Source organism: Papio anubis, chromosome 10 (genome assembly GCF_008728515.1).
Source record: "Papio anubis isolate 15944 chromosome 10, Panubis1.0, whole genome shotgun sequence".
Classification (NCBI taxonomy): domain Eukaryota; kingdom Metazoa; phylum Chordata; class Mammalia; order Primates; family Cercopithecidae; genus Papio; species Papio anubis.
In genome coordinates, this window is record NC_044985.1 from 24,390,342 (window position 1) to 24,415,203 (window position 24,862).

At 35.8% G+C, this 24,862-nt stretch overlaps 1 protein-coding gene across 3 annotated transcripts in view; it reads right to left on the reverse strand.

The window, feature by feature from the left end:
* The window catches only part of LRP1B (LDL receptor related protein 1B), a 1,950,491-nt gene that overhangs the window by 308,664 nt on the left and 1,616,965 nt on the right, over positions 1-24,862 (reverse strand). For all 3 annotated transcript variants that reach the window (XM_031651763.1, XM_031651762.1, XM_031651761.1), the window contains 4 exons: positions 9,767-9,959; positions 8,956-9,081; positions 5,054-5,182; positions 2,520-2,639 (listed from right to left, as the gene is read on the reverse strand). In XM_031651763.1, coding sequence (XP_031507623.1) covers positions 2,520-2,639; positions 5,054-5,182; positions 8,956-9,081; positions 9,767-9,959 — 568 coding nt within the window. The remainder of the gene's footprint in view (positions 1-2,519; positions 2,640-5,053; positions 5,183-8,955; positions 9,082-9,766; positions 9,960-24,862) is intronic.

The following is a 24,862-nucleotide window of genomic DNA, read 5'->3' on the forward strand; positions in this document are numbered from 1 at the left end:
ATGCAAGTGTTTCCACAAAGTCACACTGTCTAAGATGGCAGAGTAACTTCCCAATGTTCCATACAGCTACAAAACAATTTGCACACATTCTGCCCCCTTCCTCAACTCTGCATAGCCCTGTCATCACAACTGTACTTCATACCTTTCCTTTACCATCAATCTTGTCTAAAAGCAGTTTATATTCACTGTCTTTATTCCTTACCACCCATTTTCTGCCTTCACACTATGTGCTCTTGCTCTCCTCTACTATTCCACTGAAATGACACCCATGAATGTAATCAAGTGAGTATCTACTATTTGCCAAATATGATGGATACCTCCAGTTCATACCTGCCCTCTTGTCCTTTCTGTAGCACTTGAAAATGCTGAATGACCCTCCTTTCTTGAGATAATAATTTCTTAAGCACATCTTTCTATTAGTCCTGCAGGCTACTTCACTTTTCCATATATAATTTGTTATTTCAATAAGTAATTTTGATGCACTCTACTCATGCAATCATTACTCCACACTTCCTCTCTGAGTTTTTCTCCTTAATGTGCCCCAAATCAGTATTTCTGATAAACATCTATTACCTGAGTTCCAAATCTCTACCTATCTACATGCCTGTGAAATAGCTTCATTTACATGTCTTCAAGTGCTCCAACCTCAAAATGCAAACTGTCATTATTGTCTTATCCCCATTCCCACACAAACAAATCGTATTATTACAGGTTTCATTAACACAATCCTATTCTTTTCTTTCCTTTTTGAAATGTAAATTTGATTGTATTTGGCCTGCTTTAAACCTTCAGTGACTCTCTAGTGACTACAAGATAAAGTTTGAGTCACTTCTCATGGCACAAAATGTATCTTCATGCCCTGGCCCCTTCCTCTACCTTCTCTTTTGTTTGTTTGTTTGTTTGTTTGTTTTTGTTTTTTGGGGGGTGGGGGGATGGAGTCTCGCTCTATCACCAGGCTGGAGTGCAGTGGCGCAATCTCAGCTCACTGCAACCTCCACCTCCTGGGTTCAAGCGATTCTCCTGCATCAGCCTCCCGAGTAGCTGGGACTACAGGCGACTGCCACCACGCCTAGCTAATTTTTGTATTTTTATTAGAGATGGGGTTTCACCATGTTGACCAGGATGGTCTCGATCTCTTGACCTCATGATCTGCCCACCTCGGCCTCCCAAAGTGCTAGGATTACAGTCATGAGCCACTGTGCCTGGCCCCTTCTGTTTTTACTACTTTCTTATATGTAATCTGTCTGTGACTATATCAAATTACTTTCAGTTTCAATACTTGTCCTTCTACTTGGTATTCTCTTTTGTTTCCTTCATTCTACCTTATTTTTAGTTTAAGACTCAGCTTAAATTCAGTATAGCCTATGAAAGCTTTGAGGATACTTCAAAGCCAAAAACCAAAAAAAGACATATGGGTGTTCTTATGTGTGCAATCACAGATATATATCTTCATCTGTTTACATGGCTGTCTTACAGTTAGAATTTGATATTCTCGAGTGCAGGCACGTATCTCATGAATTTTGTGTCTCAAATCTTAATGCATTGCAGTCAATAAAATGTGTTCATTGAATGGAAAGGCTTTAAAGTGATAATGCTTTGGAAATATCTGTGGGGTCCAGATTTAAGAAGGCTTTCAATGTCAGACTAAAACTTATCATGTATTCTGCAAACATTGACATTCCATTAAAGGTTTCTTTATCAGTGCAATACACACACACACACACACACACACACACATGCCAGTGCTAATACACCATTCACTATTGCCAAATACTGTTCTAAACTTATTTAATATTGTTATTCTTATTTCATTATTTTTCCTACCTTGCTGTTTGGGAAACTGAGACACAGAATAGTTAAGTGAAATATCCGAATTTAGACAGTAAGTGTTGAGGCAGCAGTTTGAACTCAGGTAATTTGGCTTCATCATCTATCGCAATAGTCACTTTGGGAAAATGTTAAACAGTATTAGCATGACTGATGACATTGGGATGAAATGGAAAAAGTATAAGCAGGGAAACCAGGTAAAGGGATACTCTGTTAACCCAGGCTTAAATTGGATTGAAATGGACGCTATTTCAAAGAACTGGAAGATGTGTTGATGATTGGATATGTGAGAAGGAGAAATTAAGGAGAACACCAAAGTTTCCTGTACAGTGGTTAGGAAAATGTGATCGTGAGTAAAACAAAGAACTAAGGGATAAAGGGGAACATTTTTGGAGCAGAAAATTCAATATTACACATTCTGGTAGAAATGTCCAAATCCAGGAAGGTGGAACTGAAGAAGTGAGAAATTATAAGTGTTTTAAAGTGAGGAAACGAATAGAAAACAGAAATAGAGAACATAGTCAGAATTTTCAAGTAACTTTAGCAACTCCATTCCAACAGCATTTACCAAAATGTGATCCATAGATGTTACTAGGTGTTATATACCATAGAGCTCTCAGAAATGAATGTTGGAAAAGTTCAGGAAACACTTAGCACACCAATACTCCGCAACTGATGGAACAAGTATTTACCTTTACAATCTAATTCATCAGAGTTGTCTCCGCAGTCATTTTCTCCATCACATAACTTGCCATGAGGAATGCAGCGGCGATTATAGCAAGGTTTGAAGCCTCTTCGACAGCTTCTGTTTTCTTATAAATAAAAGTAGAAACTCATAACCAGAGATCGTATAGAAATATTTGTACAAAATGAAAATCACAGATAATATTTCATTCATAATGACTGGATTGTGGATCTATAAAACAAGTGCTGTGCAGTACAAAAGCTGTGGATTAGAATGTTTCTGTATTGTCAAAGAGTAGTTCATTCAGCAAGGGCCCTTTCCGACTTAGTGTTTTAACTTTAGTCATTCATGCCTGGAGATCTTTTCAAGTTATACCCATGTTATTGTTTCTGGCAATTCTGTCAAGTAGCACAGAAATAAACATACATCACGTATTCAATTCTGAAGCAATAAATATGTACCTCAAACATAACAAAAACACTCCAACATCCATTTCCTATATCCTTTGCATCTATCTGCAAGGATTTTATAATGAGGAGAAAAAGCAACAAAACATGTATTCCTGAATCAGTGTCTCATGGAGTCATCTAAATATCAACAAATTGCTCTTAAAAATTATCTTAAAATATCTACAGAATTCCCTGAGAAAGAATGACCTTCTGAGTTCTATTTACCATTATAAAGTTTTCTTGACATTCTCTGATTTGGGGCAGAAGCTACTACTTACAATAATTATAGCCGCCATGTATTAAACGTCAGCTTTGTCCCAGGCTCTGTACTGAGTATATGTAGATAAATACTTGCTGGTTTAATACTCTCAACTACTCATAAGAGCTAGCTATTTCATAGCAGAAAACTAAAACACAGAGAAGTGAGTTATGTTACTTACCCTAGTCACACTAGGGTTTGTACACTAGGCTAGTTACACTAGCAGGTTTGGGAACAAAGATCTAACTTCAGGTGTGAGTCCAAAGCCCATACTCTACACCTGGCATTGGCAAACTATTACCCATAGGCCAGATCTAGCCTGTGAGACTGTTTTCATATCGCTATTGGACTAAGAATAGTTTTAACATTTTTAAAGGATGATAAATAATAAACAACAAAGGATATGTGACAGAAAGCATATATGACCCACAAAACCTAACATATTTACCAGCTGAACCTTTACAGAAAATGCTTGCCAACTCCTGCTCTACACGAGTATCATCTGACTTCCACAAAGATAAAAATAACATCAAATATAATCTCAAGTCAACTTATAGTAAATGCAAACCTGTGAGTTTATTACTTTTATATGCTTTAATATTTTTATATCTTATAGAATATAGCCATTCATTAAAGCGAATATGTTATTTGAGATAAACTCTTTAAGATATTGGTTGCACATCAATTATGGACAAATTACAGTAGACTCTCAGTTTAAATGATGGTGTGTTATCATGTAATGTAAAAGAGTGAGAAGACTGTCTGTGGAACTCACAGATCCTGTCTTTCCCTTGTTCTGACTTTTCTTTAATTATTCAGGTGTAATTATTACCAGATAATGGAATAGAGGAGAAAAGTAGACATAAAATGTAGCAATTTCAGATATAGACTCCTAAATTTTGCATAGCATATGAGCCCAATGCTATTGGATTTCCAGGATTAAAAATAAATCAGGACCATTTTAAAAAAATCTAGATCAAATATACAATGATTATCAATGATTATGCAAAGGCAGATTTCCAGGAAAAATATTGTTGCAATGAAGGGAAATCTCAGCTGCTTACTAGAGCATAAAAGTTAATCTCTACTCCTAAGGGAGGTTAGAGGTTGACTGTCACTAAGTGTTACCAAAAGCAGCATAGCTGGTGGAATTCTATGTTTGATGTGGACCGTGCCTAAGGAAATAAGCCTTTGTACCAGAGGACACTAGCTCCCATGCTAATCCTGGAGACAGAAATAGAACTGACAAGACTTTGATAACAACCCAACAATGTGCTATTGTCTGTTGGTGAAACTTTGCTTCAGAGTAAGCCTGTCCATATCCAAAAAACACTGATATTTCTGAGTTACATTTTAAGGAAAGTAAACCTAAAACCTACTGCTAGAGATGAATAAGTAGGGAGTTCAGAAGATTAGCTACTACTTTTAAAAATATTCATATTCTGGTTGGATGTGATGCTCAGACCTGTTATCCTAGCACTCTGTGAGGTTGAGGCAGGAGGATTGCTTGAGATCAGCAGTTTAAGACCAGTCTGGACAACACAATGAGACTCTGTCTCTTTAAATAAAATAAAATAAAATAAAATAAAAAAGTCTATTTTGTGGATATAAAACCATGAAGAAATTATTTAGTGAATATCATGGCTATAGAATAGGAGATAAAGTACCTCATTTTAACACAAGCAAAGCCACATCAATTGCCTTAGATCAACAGGTTAATGAGAAATATTAAAGAAATTATCCACATAAACCAAACAGAGACAAGCAAACCAAAAACTGTAAAAGAATCAGAAAACTTTATCTGAAATGAGCAAACCCATATTGGACACTTACCACAGTAGAGCAGTTTTTCATCTGATTTATCCTTACAGTGAGGAATGCCATCACAGGTGAGCTGGTAGTCAATGCACTCACCATTTCCACATTCAAACTCTGAATAAATGTTGCAGGAGGAATTTTTAGCTGCAAGGAAAAAAAAAAAAGTCAATTCTTTTGTGCAATGACCAGTATTTTTTGACACCACTACAATTATTTTTCTTAATTTTAATTATAAAGATAAACTAAAATTTATCAAAATGTAAAATTAAAGAGCCATGGTTTATGACATTTCTTTATGAAATTAAGATCTTAAAAAATAATTTTCTGGCCAGGCACAGAGGCTCACGCCTGTAATCTCAGCACTTTTGGAGGCCGAGGTGGGTGGATCACGAGGTCAGGAGATTGAGACCATCCTGGATAACATGGTGAAACCCCATCTCTACCAAAAATACAAAAAATTAGCCGGGCGTGGTGACACGTGCCTGCAGTCCCAGCTACATGGGAGGTTGAGGCCGGAGAATCGTTTGAACCTGGGAGGCCAAGGTTGCAGTGAATGGAGATCTCGCCACTGCACTCCAGCCTGGGCAACAGGGCAAGACTGTGTCTCAAAAGAGTAATAATAATAATAATTATTATTATTGTTTTTAAAAAGAGCCAGTTAAATGAGCTCCGTACATAGTGAAAGTGTTTTTGTGTTTTCTTACTGGAATCTATTATGTATTTTTCAATATACTAATATTTTTCAGTGCGTACAGTACCCATTGTGAACGTTCAATGTGAACCATCTCAGTCAAATGAATAGTCCCTACTTTTCCCCACTTTCTGGTCTTCCTAACTATCTTCTGATTAAACCTCAGTAGCAAGTTATACTGTTCAGAAATATAAGAATTGTTAAAATAAGACCTTTGTCAGATCCATGTGTGGGAGGTTCCCAGGAGCAGACTCTTTCTTGCTGCCATACATGAGCAGCACCTACTCCATAAAGTGTACAGGAATCAGTGGGATGAGGGGCAGGAGGACGATGGTCAAGTGGAAAGCATGTACACCTGATGCTATGGACTCCAAATGACTGCTGTCAGAAAGTCTCATTTCTAAGCCTCAGAATTTTTATTAGAAATTAAGAGTTTGAATTTTTAGGTGATTTGCACTAATTTGTAAGTTAAGAGTCTGAAAGTACAAAAAGATCTTTTCTACAGTTAAGTTTCATCCTTACAATGGCAGTATGTGATTACTATTTTGAAGGGTTTCTATTGAGGACAATGGACTTATTTTTAATCTTCAGTAATAGATTTACCAGCAGACTTTGGGATCCAATTTTTGGGATATACTGTCTGCTTGCATGTATGTACTCACCCTGTTTCTTGCTGAATAATTGTACATTTAAATACATTTGTATTATTTATGTTGGAGGTAAGCAGAATTCATTCATCTCTGCTAATGAAAGAATATAGCTTAATTTTATAATTTAGTATTAGTTTTTGAGCTTTATTTCAGGAATATTCAATTAAACAGCCACTAGTACTATTTGAACTTTCCAAGGTTTATTTCTTTATTATTCCTAGAATTTAATTAATTTAGTAGAGGGTCTATTTATCTAAGGCTTTTTTTTAAATTATGTCAATTTTTATTTTAGATTCAGCAGGTACAGGTGCACGTTTGTTACATGGATTTACTACATGATACTGAGGTTTAAGATATGATTGATCCTGTCACCCAGGTACTGAGCATAGTACCAATAGTTAATTTTTTTACCTTTGTCCACCCTCTTTCTCTCCTCACTCTAACAGACCCAAATGTCCATTGTTGCCATCTTAGTGCCTTTGGGGAAAAGACAAAAACTATTCAAAGATAAGTAGGTTTTGTATATTATGCAAAAACAAATATTATATGAATACAATTCTTCTTCAGGTACGTTCATTTGATAAAATAATATTGAGTGCTTTCTGCTTCTTTCTGGAAACATCATGGTTCAGTTGCCCTTATTCTCCTGAACAGCAATTACTTCATCTAATTATATTTACTATATCTATTTCTTTTATGGATTACAATAAGATTAGCAATGTTGTATGCAAGGGGACTGCCTAATCTTCTTGTCAACAGTTATGACAACAAATGGTTTTCCCTCATTTGCCCTCAGTTAGGTGTTAGTACATGACCTTTCACCCCTTTAATGCTGCCATTAACATTCATGAACTGCTCTGGGTAAAATCACTTAGATGAGGACACAGATATGCTACAAACATTCTCATGTCCCTAAAGATGAATTTGACAAGGAGAAGCCAAGAGTTACTCTCTAATCTCTCCGCTGGACTACAGGATTTCAATATGAATGCACAATGGATGTCGTCTGCCTCTATAACAGATTGTGAGCTCTGAGGAATCCAATATCACTCTACAGTTCCATGTGAATACAATCGTGCTTGTTTAAAATGACAGTTTTCTTCCTGATTCATTTCCTCTCATCAATAGAGAGAAGCTTAGTAGGGACAGTTGTATTGAATGTATTATGCAGCAAGGACAGGCCTCCACTCTACAGAAATAAGCTTTGCCGTTGTGACTAAAGGCATTGCTTCACTACTAGCCTGCAGTGACCTGTGAAAGAAACATGAGTGATTCTAATGCATGTCTAACACTCCAGGCTTACAGATGGCATCAGATCCAGACCATTACAGCTGAAACCACAAAGGCAAACTGAAAGAATTTAAGCCATTGCCTGAGCAATTCAGAGAAGTGTTAAGTGACAAAGAAATATGGGAATTTGTGGCCCGAAATATGGAAATTGGCCATCTGTATTTAAAATTTTGACCAATTGCATCATTTTCTCATTTGCTTTGGCACAGTCTTAAATAAAACAACTTTTACTTTTTGTGCTAAGAGGTGCCTTTTTGGGTTGTAGTATCAACTTGCACAGTGAGAAAATATGTCTATGTTATTTTGTATATGGTGTAATAGTTTTCAAGCTAAAGAAAATTATGCCCAAGCACTTACATTGAAGAGCAGGAAAGAGATAAAATCCTTCCATTGGAAAGAGAGTAAAAAACAACTGAAGATGAAGATGAAAAATACTTATTTTTATTATGTAGACATATCCAACTCTGTTAATTTTCTGCATGAAAAGATATGCACTGAGGATATATTTAATGGGTGAGGAGAGAAAAAAATGTATCAAATTTGACACATCCTGAGAGTGATTTCACCAATTTCCAACAAGATTCTTCTCTCCCACCTTATATATATATTGTCTTAATGTTAAAAGGAAATTAACCTTTTTAAATTTTGCTTGCAAGCTTTTCATGGCAGTATTGAAACACTTGAACCTTGATTTATTTTGGAAACAGTTTTGGAAACTTAGCTGTTAATAAGTGTATATTGTAATGGTACTAATTAAAGATTGTAATGCCTTTGGGAGGTATAAACATCATGCAAGGCTGCAATGTTACACTCTTAATTAACAGTTTGGAAAAGATTACAAATAAGCTGCATGAGCCATTCTCTCTCATTTACATACTGTGATGGACTGTGAGTGGTTTTACTGCAAGGCTACTGATATACTGCCTGTATACCAGTTTATTTCAGCTTCAATTACTTTTGCTATTGACTGAATTCACAAAGTCACAACTGGAAGTTTTCAGATGACCATTGTGTGCAGATACTTCTCTACCTAGCCCCAATACTTTCTAGTGCACAACCAGGAGGGTAAAAACATATGTTACCATTTTGGTTATCATTATCTAGTACATAGTGTTATAACTAAGCAGAACAGCGGACTCAGTTTTCTTTAGAGCAGAGAGAGAACATGACTAAGCTTCTAATATTGGAAGAGAGTATAACTTCATGAATACACAAACACAATTTCAGTTATGTGTGTGGAATTTGGAACAGATATGTCATATTACATTTCAATTCTCTTTACTTACTCACACATCTGTTGTCCTCTAGCAATATTCGGTCCCCTCTGCAGGAACAATTCACTCTCCCATTGGGAGTTAAAAGGCACAAATCATGGCAGCCTCCATTCAATAATGCACATGGAGAAAGTTCACCTACAATAAAGAGGTTGTATTGGTAACATTTTATATCGAATTTCTATTCTATGTTAGATATATATTAATAGTAAACTATTAGACTGCTTCAATCTCTCAATAACATGCCATTAAAAAGCAACATTCAGGACTTTTGAAAATCTAAGCACTCCTAAGGCTAAGTACATTACAAAAGTATGCAACACTAATCAAATCTTTCTAATACATCTGATACCATGGCATCAAATGAACTAGTTCTGCTAGAAACCACATTGATACTGCAAACTGCAATTTTGTAAGCACTGCATTGACTCAAGAACTGTTCAGCCCAGATGCAAAGTTTATCTATCAAGCGTAATTTTCATGATTTGAAACAACTTGATTTGAAAATTCAAAGATATGAAGATTGAGAGAGAAATAAGATTTTTAGAAGAAATAATTAAAAATGAACTGCTCCTGTGATGGTAAATTATGCAATATAGAAGTTGCCTTGAATATTTCAGATAATTTCAATATTTTGAACAACCAAATCTTGAACACTATTCCTAAGAACTATAAAAAAAACAAAATCAACCATCGTAGTAATAACAAATAATATTTTTAAAAAGAAAAAACAAATCCAACTATTACTAGGAAACATATATACATTTTTAGAGATCAGAGATTATACAATAAGGAAATACATTTGCTTTCTATTATAACTTACAGCTATTGGTGTCATTGGCAACAGCTATGATTCCCATTGGCTGATGTGGAATATCGGAACGAAGAATTTTTGTATCTCCTCCTGTGTACTTGTTGGACCGCAGGATAGCTCTTCTTCCCCAGTCTGACCAGAATATATAATTGTCATAAACAGCCAAGCTGAGGAAAGTTCCTGGGCCGGACTTAACTATCACCTAAAATAAATTAAAATACTGTATTTTTATGATGAATATATATTTATATATCCACACCCATTTTTGCTTCAAAAATAAAAGATTTGGTTTAGTTGGATTTAATTAACATAAATCATCAGATAAAAATAAAATTTCACTAAATGAATTATGATATGCTTTATATTTAAAATGTTTTAGTCATTGTTAGTGCTTGCAATGTATTTACATAATATCTCAAGTATACTTTTATTTAACAATTCAATGTGTGCAACAAGTGTACTGTTTGGTATTATAAACAAAAATCAACAAGCCAAAAATATTAGATGAAGATTATAAACATTTATTAACCTTTAGTAAGAAATCACCGGATATACAGTAGATACTCATCAAGTTCCCAGAACTACCTATGGAATATAAAGAACCATAAGATCTAGGTTCTTTCTTCAGGAAGTTCACCACATGAGTGACTAAACTAGTACATGCCTGAGATTAAAAGTTTAGAAGTAAAGACCATACTTTCACTCAGATCAGTATGGAGCAAAAGGGACAAGATTTATCTTTTCATCTAAAACAACCACACAACAGCAAAATATAGGAAACAACACTTTTGAAAACATTGCACATCAGGAAATGAAAGGCATTGATTTCTGGGTAATAGGAAATACTGGGTGCATCCCATGGCATCCACCATTTACCAGAGAGAGATTATAAGTAGCAGCACACACAGGACAAAAACAGAGCCCAGATAATTCCATGAATAAAAGTTATGGGAAGTGAAAGTTATGGGAAAGTTATGGGTTGCTATATCTCACTGGGCAGAGGGTCAAGAGTAGAGAGTTCAGCAGAGGGAACTGTGAGTATCTGAAAAGAGTCATCCTGGAGCATTCAGTCAAGTACTGGTAAGTGCATGCATGTGTGCAAGCCAACTCCTCCAGGCTGGTGAAAGAACCACTGGAAAGGATGAGAGAGAAGAGTCCCCAAGTTCACATGGGTCCAGAAATCATGCCTGTTAACAACAACCAGATTCAAATATGTAATTCAAATTCTAATTCATGAGACTCTGAGTACTCTTTAGGGTCTGCCTGAGCAGTGGGGAACTGTTAACCTAGACTAAATAAACTTTGTTCTAGTCTTCTCTAACAAATCGTAGAAGCCAAGCCTGAAAGAAGCAAACTGTTTCAAACTAGCTTAACTGTCAATAATTTTTTATGAGAGTATAAAAATGTATGCCAGCAAACTACTATGCAAGGAAAATGTAAAAAGGAAGAAAATCCTCAAATCAATGACTTCTGCTTCCACTTTAAGAAATTAGAAGAAAAGTAACTTAAAGTAATAAAGAGAAGAAACTAAAGAAGGGAAATTTAACAAAATAGAAAACAGAAAAACAATAGAGCAAAATCAGTAAAACTAAAAACTGGGTTTTTATGTCAATAAAATGGCTAATACATCATAAAATTAGGTTTGTCCCAGGAATACAACTCGATTCAATATTAAAAAATCAATCAGCATAATTCACCATAATAGCTGACTAAAGAAGAAAACTCATATACATGTCCCAACACATGCAGAAAAACCACGATAAGATATGGCTTCTATTCTTGACAAAAAACTCAAAAACTAATAATAGAAATATAACGAGGCACAAAACAGGGGTGATCACTGTCACTACTTCTATTTAACATTATCCTGGAGTTTCTAACTAGTATAATAAGGCAAAAAAATAAAAGATAAAAAGAATCTACATGGGAAAAGATAAGTCAAACTGTCTTCATTTGCAAGTGACTAAATCCTCTACGTAAAACATTTAACAGAATCTACAACAAATACTGCTAGAATGAATATATTAATTTAGTAAAATTGCAGGATACATGGCTGTTATTAAAAAGTAAATTGTATTTCTGTATACTAGCTATGAACAATTAGAAATTGAAATTAAAAAAACCAGCTATTTACAATAGCCTCTACAAATATAAAATATTTAAATATAAAAACATATGTACAAGAATCTGAAAACTATAAAACATTGCAAAGAGAAATTAACAAAATCCTAAATAAAGAGATGTATAGAGAAGAAGAAGTATAATATATGTGTGCAATTTGTTATCTTTACAATCTTTAAGTGTATAATTCGGTGGTAATAAAAACATTTATATTCCTTTATTAACTTTTAAGTTCAGGGGTATATGTGCAGGTTTGTTATATAGGTAAGTTTGTATCACAGGGGTTCATTGTACAGACTGTTTCATCCCTCAGGGGTTAAGTTTAGTACCCATTCATTATTTTCATTATTTTTCCTGATCCTCTCGCTCCTCTCACCCTCTACCCTCCAATGGGTCCCAGTGTCTATTGTTCTCCTCTATATGTCCATGTGTTCCCATCATTTAGCTCCCAATTATAAGTGAGAACATGTGGTATTTGGTTTTCTGTCTCTGCATTAGTTTGCTACAGATAATGTCCTCCAGCCCCATCCATGTTTCTACAAAGGACAAGATCTTGTTATTTTTGGTGGTTGCATGGTATTCCATGGTATAAATGCAGCACATCTTCTTTATCCAGTCTACCATTGATGGGCATTTAGGTAGATTCCATGTCTTTGCTATTGTGAGTAGGGTTGTAATTAACATACATGTGCATGTATCTTTACAATAGAATGATTTACATTCCTTTGGGTATATACCCAGTAATGGGATTGCTGGGTCCAATGGTATCTCTATTTTTAGGCTTTCGAGAAATCATCACACTGTTTTCCACAATGGTTGAAAACATTTTCCTTTTTCTCTACAACCTTGCCAGCATCTATTATTTATTGACTTTTTAATAATAGCCATTCTGACTGGTGTGAAATGGTATCTCATGGTTTTGATGTGCATTTCTCAAATTGCATTTCTCGATGTTGAGGTTTTTTGCATATTTTTTTGGCTGCATGTATGCCTTCTTTTGAAAAGTGTCTGTCATTTGACAACATTTCCATGAGTTTTTTTTTTTTTTTTTTTTTTTTGTAAATTTAAGTTTCTTAATAATGCTAGGTATTAGTCCTTTGTAAGACTCATAGTTTGCAAAAATGTTCTTCCATGCTATAGGTGGTCTGTTAACTCTGCCAATAGTTTCTTTGGCTGTGCAGAGCTCTTTAGTTTAATTGTATTCGATTTGTCAATTTTTGCTTTTGTTGTAATTGCTTTTGGTGCCTTGTCACAAAATCTTTGCCTGTTCCTATGTCTAGAATGGTATTGCCTACCTTGTCTTCCAGGGTTTTTATAGTTTTGAGTTTTACATTTAATTATTTAATGCATTTTGAATTAATTTTTGTGTATGGCTTAAGAAAGCGGTTCAGTTTCAATCTTCTGCATGTGGCTAGCTAGTTATCCCAGCACCATTTATTGAATAGAGTCCTTTCCCCTTTGCTTGTTTTTGTCAGCTTTGTTGAAGATCAGACAGTTGTAGGTATGAAGCCTTATTTCTGTAATCTCTAGTCTGTTGCATTGGTCTATATGACAGTTTTTGTATGAGTACCATGCTCTTTGGTTACTGTAGCCCTGTAGTACAGTTTGAAGTCAGTTTGTGTGATTAGGATGCCTTGACTATTTGGGCATTTTTTGGTTTCATATGAATTTTAAAACCATTTTTTTCTATATCTGGGAAGAATTTCAATGGTAGTTTAATCAGAATAGTATTTAATCTATAAATTCCTTTGGGTGGTATGGCCATTTTAAAAATATTGATTATTCATATCCATGAGCATGGAATGCTTTTACATTTGGTTGTGTCATCTCTGATTTCATTGAGCAGTGTTTTGTAGTACTCCTTGCAGAGATCTTTCTCATCACTGGTTAGTTGTATTATTAGGTATTTTGTGTGTGTGTGTTGCAATTGTGAGTGGACTGCATTTCTGATTTGGCTGTTTGTTTGGTTGTTGTTAGTATACAGGAATCCTAGTAATTTGTGTACATTGATTTTGTATCCTGGGACTTTGCTGAAATTGTTTATCAGCTTAAGAAGCTTTTGGGCTGAGACTATGGTATTTTCTAGATATAGAATCATATTGTCTGCAAATAAAGATATTTTTATTTCCTCTCTCACTTGGATGCCCCTTATTTCTTTCTCTTGCCTGATTGCTCCGTCCAGGACTTCTAATACTATATTGAAAAGGGTTGGTGAGAGAGGGCATCCTTGTTGTACTAGTACATTCTTATGCTACTAACAAAGACTTACCTAAGACTGCGTAATTTATAAAGGAAAAAAGGTTTAATTGACCCACAGTTCAGCATGGCTGGGGAGGCCTCAAGAAACTTACAATAATGGCAGAAGGGGAAGCAAACATGTTGTTCACATGACAGCAGCAAGGAGAAGTGCAGAGGAAAGAAGGAGGAAAGCCCCTTATAAAACTATCAGATCTCATGATAATTCATTCACTCTCATGAGAGCAGCATGGAGGTAACCATCCTTATGACCCAAGTACCTCCCACAGGGTCCCTCCCATGACACATGGGGATTATGGGAACTACATTTTAAAATGAGATTTGGGTAGGGACACAGCCGAAACGTATCACTTGTCTTGTGCTGATTTTCAACAGGAATGCTTCCAGCTTTTGTCTATTCAGTAAGATGTTGGCTATGGATTCGTCATAGATGGCTTTTATTAGTTTAAGGTATGTTCCTTTAATACCTGGTTTATTGAGGTTTTGGGTGTTGAATTTTATCAAAAGCCTTTCCTGCATCTATTGAGATAGTCATGTGTTTTTTTGTCTTTTGTTCCATTTATATGATGAATCACCTTTATTGATTTGCATATATTGAACCAACCTTGCATCCTAAGGATAAAGCCTACTTGATCATAGGATAAGCTTTTTGATGTGCTGCTGGAATCAGTTTGCTAGTATTTTCTTGAGAACTTTTGTATCAATGTTCATCAAGGATATTGGCCTGAAGTTTTCTTTATTTGTTATGTCTCTACCAGGTTTTGGTATCAGGATGATGCTGGCCTCATATAATGAGTTGTTAAAGATTTCTTCCTCCTCAGTTTTTTGGAATAATTTCAGCAGGAATGGTACCAACTCATTTTTGTACATTTGGTAGACTTCGGCTGCGAATCATCTGGTCCTGGGCTTTTTTTGGTTGGTGGGCTATTTATTACTTACTTCATTTCAGAGCTAATTGTTGGTCTGCTCAGGGATTCAACGTTTTCCTGGCTCAATCTTGGAAGGGTATATGTGTCCAGGAATTAATCTATTTATTCTAGATTTTCTAGTGTATGTGCATAGAGGTGCTCATAATTTTCTCTGATGGTTATTTCTAGTTCTGTGGGGTCAGTGGTAATATCTCCTTTGTCATTTTTAATTGTTTATTTAGATCTTTTCTCACTTCTTCTTTATTAATCTAGCCAGTGGTCTATCTATTTTATTTTATTTTTCAGAAAACCAGGTCCTGGTTTCATTTGGAACAAATCTGTGCCTTCCTATTATGTAATATAGGAAGTAATTCCTTCCTTTTATGGAGAAATTATATCGATGGAGGCGCTGTGGCATATACTTAGAATGAAGAAATGGGCCTTCTGCCTTATCAAATTCTAAGCCAAGAGAGCTTGGCAATCAGTATCCACTTTAGAACTACAGACTTTAGTGATTTCTGCTTGCAGAGTTGTTCTAAATTTTGTATTTGAAAATCAAATTAAATTGCCTAAATATAATTTTTTAATAAAGATATCAATTTGATTTTTTGGCCTCAGTATTAATATTCCAAACAGGACTCACTGGGTTACTTTTCCCTGTAACCAGGAAAAAAAAAAAAAAGAAACTTTTACAAGAATGATTACTGCAAAGGAGTGGTAATCAAGAAATAAATATTTAGCAAAACAAACAAAAATTAATGCACACAATGATTCTAGCCAATAAGAAAATTATACAAGGTATTTAGTAAGTACTTATAAACATTATTCATTTAATTCTTAAGATCATTGAGTGAGGCAAGGATTATTGCAGATTGTATTCAGATACGAAGAAACAGCTTGGAGAGATTTGCAACTTGCCAACAGTGATACACCTCATTAACGTAGGATCTGGAATTTGGTATAAGGTTAAACTCCAAATTAGAACAGCAAATGTACCAAGCTTACATGCCAATTACCAATTTAAGTGTTTTACTAATAAACTGTGAGGAAGACATAATCTTCTTCACATGTATGAGAAAGTTTAGGAGCAGATAAATTAGGTAACCTGGCCAAAGTGGCAAAGTTGCACCCAGTGTTCACATTGTTAACCACCTTCTTATTTCATCTCCAAATCCCAACCCCATCCTTTTGCCACACATTGCCTCCGTAGGAATTACTATACTCTAACATTAAAACATTCAGCAACTACTGAAATTGGCATAGTTTGGAGAAAATAGATAATTTAAGGAATACGATAATTAAAAGATTATCACATCTCTCTCCCTCATCCTATATCAAAATATAAATTGTCAGGCATGGTGGCTCATGCCTGTAATTACAGCATTTTGGGAGGCCAAGGCAGGCAGATCACCTGAGGTCAGGAGTTTGTGACCAGCCTGGCCAACATGGCGAAGGCCCTGTCTCTACTAATAATACAAAAAATTAGCCAGGCATGGTGATGCGTGCCTGTAATCCCAGCTACTCAGGAGGCTGAGGCAGGAAAATCACTTGAACCCTGGAGGCAAAGGTTGCAGTGAGCCAAGATCATGCCACCGCACTCCAGTCTGGGTGACAGAGCAAGACTCTGTCTCAAAAAACAAACAAACAAACAAAACAAAAAACCCCAAAACACTGTAAATTATTGTGAGGTAATTAACAACATTATCCTTCTGATTTCCCAAAACCCTGCCACATTCATTCTAAATTAACTGCTAATTACTCTCTCATACAAGCAATTACTTCCATTTTTTCTGAATATATAAGTAATTTCTATTTTATGAAGGGATATTTATTAAACTTTAATGTGCATATAAATCACTTTGAGATGTTGTTGAAATTCAGACTTGGATTCACTAGGTCAGGTATTGTCCCTGAGATTCTGCATTTCTCCCAAGCTTCCAGGTGCCAATGATCTGATTCAGGGACCCACTTTGGGTAGTTAAGAATTTTAAAACAGAGAAAAGTGGAAAAATTCCATCCTGGCTAACACGGTGAAACCCCGTCTCTACTAAAAATACAAAAAAACTAGCCGGGCGTGGTGGCGGCGCCTGTAGTCCCAGCTACTCGGGAGGCTGAGGCAGGAGAATGGCGTGAACCCGGGAGGCGGAGCTTGCAGTGAGCTGAGATCCGGCCACTGCACTCCAGCCCGGGCCACACAGCGAGACTCCATCTCAAAAAAAAAAAAAAAAAAAAAAAAAAAGTGGAAAAATAAATAAAATAATAATCTTACCACACAGATATATAATTATTCACCATTTTGGACTAGAAATTTATATTTCTTTCCTTTTTTACCTTACAAATTGGTATCAAATATATGCTTTTGTATTCAGTTAAAAGGGAGTTGATGGGACTTCTGCTGCCAGCCAAAATGGTGTAAGCCCACTACAGCCTATCTGTCCAACTCATTACAACTTTCTCATTTTATCACTGTCATGGAGACAGGAAAAGAAAAGCAGTAATGGAAAGTTGAGTAGCAGCACATAGAAGGACAGGAGCAGAGTAAAATACTATTTTTACTGTCAATGTTTATATTTTGTTTTCCCTACTTTGCATCTGGTGCTACCCAGTAATGAAATAGCTGTCAACATACTAGGTGTACCTTAGATACTTACTCTCAAAGGGTATAGTTTCAATGTCCCTTATAGTTCCCATTCGTTTCCCAAATTCACACAGAGATCATGGGGAGATGGTGGCTGCCTCGCGTTAGCTCTGCAATCCAGGCGTACAGTGGGGCCTAGCACCGGCTGTAGTGTTGTGAGTTTTTTTTGTTGTTGTTTGTTTGTTTTTTTTCCCCAATACTTTAAGTTCTGGGGTACATGTGCAGAACTTGCAGTTTTGTTACATAGGTATACACATGCCATGGTGGTTTGCTGCATCCATCAACTCGTCATCTAGATTAGGTATTTCTCCTAATGTTCTCCCTCCCCTAGCCCCCCACCCTCTGACAGGCCCCCCGGTATGTGATGTTCCCCTCGTGTCCATGTGTTCTCATTGTTCAACTCCCACTTATGAGTAGGAACACGCGTTGTTGTGAGTTTTGAGGCCTTTGCACTGCACCTGCTCAAATGGCCTGGCTGCGCTCAAGACTTTCAAAAACCTGGACTGAAAATTGCAACCCCATAGGAGTATTTTGGCATTAAATTGGGGGCTCTCTTCATCTGTTTTCTTTTCTAAGCGCTTCGCTTCATTACCCACTGCTATGCAGATGGTTTGCCCAACTTCTTTGTCTTTTCCTCCTAGGGGAAAGAGCTCAGTACTCAAAGTGACAGGCACTGGAGCAGTACAAAGAACTCTGAGTTGTGAGTAAAATAAAATTTTAACTTAAAAAAAGCAAATATCCCCAAACTTCAACCTTTTTAGAGAGGAAAGGAAAATGTCTACCTTTATCTGTAATATATTAGAACATCTCATTTTACAAAATGACAAGAGAGTTCTTTCTTAAGTTCTCTTGTGCTTAGAAAAATTTTATCAATGTAAGTGCAGGACACATTGCTGTATAACAGTGATTTTCACATCACTGTCAGTCCTCCAAACACACACACATGCAAACAAATACACACTGGAGCCTTGGAAAACTAATGCAGAAATTGTCCTATTGGAAATCTAAAAAGACTGCTAATACCTAGTAAGTACACAGATTTAATATGGTATTTGTCTTTTGGATTTCTTTAGAGATAGCATGCCATTTCCTAGTCAGTATTTCATGAATATAAACAGTCACCTGTAATAGTATTATGGACTGAGTATTGTGTCCCCTTCCCACAAATTCAGGTGTTGAAACCCCAGTATGATGATAATTGGGATTGAGGCCTTTGGAGGTAATTAGGCTTAGACAAAGTCATGTAGGTGGGACCCCAATGATATAATTAATGTCCTTATATGTAGAGGAAGAGAGATGAAAGCCCTTTCTCTCTGTCATGTGAGGACACAGAAAGAAAGCAGCTATCTGAAAGCCAAAGAAGGGGTATGGCCATCACTAGAGCCTCATCATGCTGACACCTTGAACTCACACTTCCCAGCCCCCAGAATTGTGAGAAATAAATCTCTGTTGTTTAAGCCACTCAGTCTATGGCATTTTATTATAGCAGCCTGAGCTAAAACAAACATTCCTTCCTCTAATAAGAGCCATACTTTGAGGTTTACAGCTGTTTTAATTTTTAGTAAATGCATATTTTTAACATCAGTATGAAGGACAGATTGCTTGCTATAAGAGTGTAAAAATAATAACTGCTCTGGTATGCCATCTAAGATTGTCCTGGGAAAGGGAAGGACAAAAAAGCAAAGAGGAGGGGGACTGGGAAGAAAGGACTTTGACAGAGGGAATATTTGGTGCAAAATCCAACAACAATGGGGAGCATGAAGTGCTGGGAAACTGAACAAAGGCTTAGTGTGACTCTCCCTCAGACATCTGGGAAAAAAATAGGCCGCATGAGAAAGGCAAGAAGGGCTGGCATATAACACATTCCTTTCTACAGGCTATGGTTTGTGATTCTGAGTTTTATTCTGAAAGCAGTGGTCAACTGTTAACATTTTTAAAGCAGATTAGTGTCATTATTTGTTTGTAGTTTTAAAGATTCTTCTGCCTCTGCTGTACAGACTAGTTTAGATAAGAACCAAAAGAGTTTCAGAGAGACCAGTCAAGATCCACAGCATTCATCCAAAGTATAATACTTCTGATATTTTGAGCAAGAGAGAAAAGCGAAGGAGAAACCAATTAATACAGCGGTATTTACAAATGAAAGACTCCCTAAATCACGTTTTACCAGAATTCATGAGTTTTCACTTATCTTTTCATCTTTTTTAATTACCAGTAAGAGCTAACATTTCATGAATGCTTTTAATACACAGGATGCATATGTATTACATGTGTAATGCATAATTTAATCTACACAATAACCCTTGTGGTAGATACTATTTTAAACCACATTTTACTGGTAATGACTGAAGCTTGAAGAAGTTAGCTCAAGGTCACAGATTTACTAAGCAATCTGAGACTATGTCAGACTCAAAGCATCCAAGATTTGAATTAATTTTGACTTGGTGACAGGGACTAGAGAAACTCTTGTTTGATTTATTAGCAGATGTATACATGCTGTTTTTATAATTAAATTGATACTCCTTCAAGTTAGGGAAGATAGTCTTTTCTTTGATTTCCCCAGTATCGTACTTTAGACTAATAAAATAGACCATCAACAAACATTTTTGAATCAAAGAATGAAAATGTTGGTACTTGATGTAAATAAAAACAGTTGTTATGGATGTTCTTATGAAAAACGGAAGTTTTTCCATGTTGTCACCAAAAGCCATTATAACAACCTTTTATTAACTTTAACACTAACACTAGTAGTTTAGTTTTTTACTTCTGCTGACACAGAGAAAGGATAAAACATTATTAAATTTAGTCCATAATTATGCATGTTGCTTTTGTAGGGTACAATAGGTTTCACTAAGAACCAAGCTAACTCCTGCCATCTCATTTCCCATTAAATTTCATATGGAACAGAAAATGAAATCCATTAAATTACATGTTTCAATTTCCATGTTAAAATACTTCTATTAAAAGTTTATGAATGCTGCACCTTGCATGCCTAGTCAGAGTCTTTACGTATAGCTCAGAAGCCTTGTCATCACAAATTGCACTCTTCTATGTTGTATGGTAATGCACCATTATGGCATAATTTTAAGGCACTTTTAGCTTGAGCCTAGAAATGGGTTCATGTTTCAAAATGATAATTCATGTTTCTTCACCAAATGCATTTCTTGATACAGCTACTTATTCTCAAGTGTGTCCTGATAGATAGACATATCTATGTCTATTGTCACATAGACTTGAAATTTATGTGTCAGAAATTTACAGTCACTAGTCACACACCCTTTGCATCTTGAAACTTCACTGGTGCCTTGTTGGTGAAAGCACTCAGACCAGTCAAAAATAAACCTGAATGTAAAAATATTCAGTTTTATAAGCCAGACAACATATTTCCAACACCCAGATGCTAAATGTCAAACCACACAATTTAAAAACCAGAAACTGGGAGGCTTCCCAAACTCCCCAACTGATTGCCTCATTGACAAGATTATCAACAATCACTATAAGAAACGACAACTTGGTCCCTGCCATGGCTGGGTATGACAGAATGTTACTGATTTCAAAGAAATGTGGTAAACTGGTAATATGGTAAATCAGTAATTTAAAAACTAAAAAACTAAAGTAAAATATTTAATATAAAATAGATTATTATATTTAACTTGCCTGAGGGAGTTTGTAGAACAAATACAAGATGCCTAAATGACATTAGTGCCTACCCAAACTTGTAAAGAACCACATTCAAAGCACTGGTCTAAAATTATTCCTCTATTGTGTCTACTGTGCTCTTAGGAAAGAACACACACACACACACACACACACACACACACACGCAATAAAGTTTCTAAATATATAATATTCTATTTCTTCTAATAATCTCTTATTAGAAGAAACTCTTCTAATAGTAAAATCAACCCTCTAGATAACTACTTTCAAATAGAAAACATGATTGCCTAATTTCTATTACACTGAGCTTCTCAGTAGTCCCTTAAGTCTTCCAGAAGATTGTATCAGTTAAACCTGAAGCAAGAAATAGCTGGTATGCTCAAATTACAATACTATGAAGAGGGCTGAATCAAGGGACTCTTAACAAAGATTTTGGGAGAGTATAGGGATGCCGTAAGTGATGGTAGAGGACCCTAAGCCGGAAAGGCCAATGAGCTGGAGACATTTTCAGAATCCTGGAGAAGAAAGTCACATTGAAAAGAGTCACCAGTGTTCATTAAAGAGGCAGATCCTTCAGAGAGGGATATTGAAGAATGAATTCCTTTGATTTTATGCAAACTCTTTCTAGTCTATTTATCTAACTCAACCAGAGGCCAGAGGGAAAGGAAGCCAGTTTCCATATGGGGAAGCCCCGTGGAGGAAGAAACAGAAGGAGGAGGATGGAGAAAAGATCTGGAAGATACACCAGAGAGTAGTCGTGGAAAGAACTCTTCTGAGACTCATTATTTTTCATTTTTCTTTGGATAACTCTTTTTGATTCTTGGGACTCAGTCTCCTAATCTGTAAAATATGATAGTAATAAAGCAATGGCTCATCTCTGCTCTCTTTCTTTTTTTTTGAGACGGAGTCTGGCTCTGTAGCCCAGGCTAGAGTGCAGTGGCCGGATCTCAGCTCACTGCAAGCTCCGCCTCCGGGGTTCACGCCATTCTCCTGCCTCAGCCTCCCGAGTAGCTGGGGCTACAGGCGCCCGCTACCTCGCCCGGCTAGTTTTTTGTATTTCTTAGTAGAGACGGGGTTTCACCGTGTTAGCCAGGATGGTCTCGATCTCCTGACCTCGCGATCCACCCGTCTCGGCCTCCCAAAGTGCTGGGATTACAGGCTTGAGCCACCGCGCCCGGCCTCTGCTCCCTTTCTAAGGAAAGAGAAAAGGTAAAATATTGCCTGAGGTCACCCAGAGGACTCATGAGAAGAAATACAAACTGTGAGATTACTGAGGTGTTGTAGCCACTCTTAAATGGAATCTGGTCAAGTTTTATATTTTTATTTTCTTGCCTTTATATATGACTGCAATTATTAAATGTATAGCTCATCCAAAATTCTGAATTAAGTACATTTAAACAGTTTGATTCATAAGCTGATTTGTAATAATGAAGAGTATTTTATTTCAAAAAATGAATATATATTTTTGTGAGTTCCTTTTACTTTGAATTCCTTTCAGACACATTCATTGTGAGAGTCAATTCAACAGTGTTTTTCTTTGGGAATCCTCTTCCAGCTGCCCATGGTAAAATGACTTCTTTTTCCTCTCCACATCCAGAACAGTTTTTGAACACCTTCATTAGAACACTAACCAGAGGATATTATAAGAGCTTTCATTTTCTCAATCTCTCTGGAAAGACTGAAATATTTGAAACCAGGGATTATGTCTTTTTATTTTTGTAACCCAAGTGCTTAAAACTTAACTTTCAATAATTATTTACTGATAGAATAGTAAATAAATGAGTGATTAAAAAAATATTTTCTTCTGCTCTATGAGTTTATTTCTTCTGCTGCTGCTTCTTTTAAAGTGTGTGTATGTGTGTGTGTGTGTGTGTATGTATGTGTATATATATATGAACCACTAGCTAGGCTTTGTACTTCATTTGCATATGTACATAAAATGAAATCTTTTCTTTGTGGAATGGTATTACCAACATTTGTATTTTACTGAAGAACTATAGATATAATCTTCACAGGATCAAACTCATACCTTTGATAAATATTTCAATGATTTTACTCTCTGGATCTCACTGTCTAAATACAACACTCCTGGCTTTTTAATATTTTAGTAGAAAAAGTGAAGAGCTATCAAAGGAGGATATATTAAATCAAAACCTCATATGTCCACACCATTCTGAAATTCCAGTCTTAATCTTTCAAACTGACATTCACAGAAGCTCAGGAAAAAAAAAATATATATATATATATATATATTACTTTAAATGCTAGATTACAAGAAGTCAAAAACTATCCTGTAGTTATATGTATGCATGAATATGTGTCTGTCAATGTGTTTGTATGTATGAATAACAAGGAAAGGCCAATTTAATTTGACATTCCATACATTTGAAAAAAATACAGCCTAGGACTATTAGCATGAGTGCTAGAGTCAGAGGTTTGCATTCATATCTAGCAATACCTCTTATTAGTATATATTAGTAATTATGTTTGTCATAAGATTCTGGAAAATGTTAAATAATATACCTAAAACACTTAGCATGGCAACACAGTAAGCTCTTAATAATTGTTAGCTATAATTATTAATATTCTTGCATGAATATTACAGGAGTTAAATAAGTTGTTTAGACCTGTGAAATAAGATTTAAAATCTTAAATATTCTTTGAATCTTATTTTTGTTTTTTAGAGTGTTGCAAACTAAAAAATCAACTTAAAAATTAACTTTTAGAATTTATTTTCATTAGTAAATTTAATGTTTTAAACTTCTGATTTTATCGCATCATCAAATCTATGCTTAGAGATAAAACTGATGTCTAATTTAGAGAAATCTTTGCATTCCATTTTATTTTTTGCTGGCATGTCAACTGAAAAGTTCTACTAAGGGTACAAAGGTTATTACGCCTATTTAGTGACTTTGAGGTAAATAAAAAAGCAGAGTTTTATCTAAGCAAGTCTCATGATATGGACATTGGCTGGCCCGAAGCTTCTATTCACCTGTGATATTGAAACTGCAGCTGTTATAAATAGATGAAGTTATATTGACCATCGACAAGATTTTCAATTCTGGAAATCAAATAATTGTATTTGTTTGTTGTATCTATGAGGGAAGGGAGGGTGTCTCCAATGGGGTTGAGGACACATTACCACAAAATATGGAAACTTGGCATTTGAGAAAACAGCAGAAGCAGGAAGACAACTCTGACCTCCTCTCTCCTTTCTCCCCTGAAACAAGCCGTAAATGAATTATGTAGCCTTTTACTGAAGTAGGTCATACGACTACAGTCTGCCCTTGGAAAAAAGGACACCCTAATCTGCCCTATACTTGGAGGAAAGGCCCCCCTAATGTGCCCTACACGTGGAGGAAGGGAATGTTACACAGTGACTTGGAGAAGAATCTGAATAAACAGGCCTAAGTTTCCCCCACGGTTTAGTATATTACTATTAGATCATAACCCACATGGTCCTCCCATCATATTACTCCACAACTATCCACTTCGTCATCAAACTTAGCACAAAAATGCACAGATTTC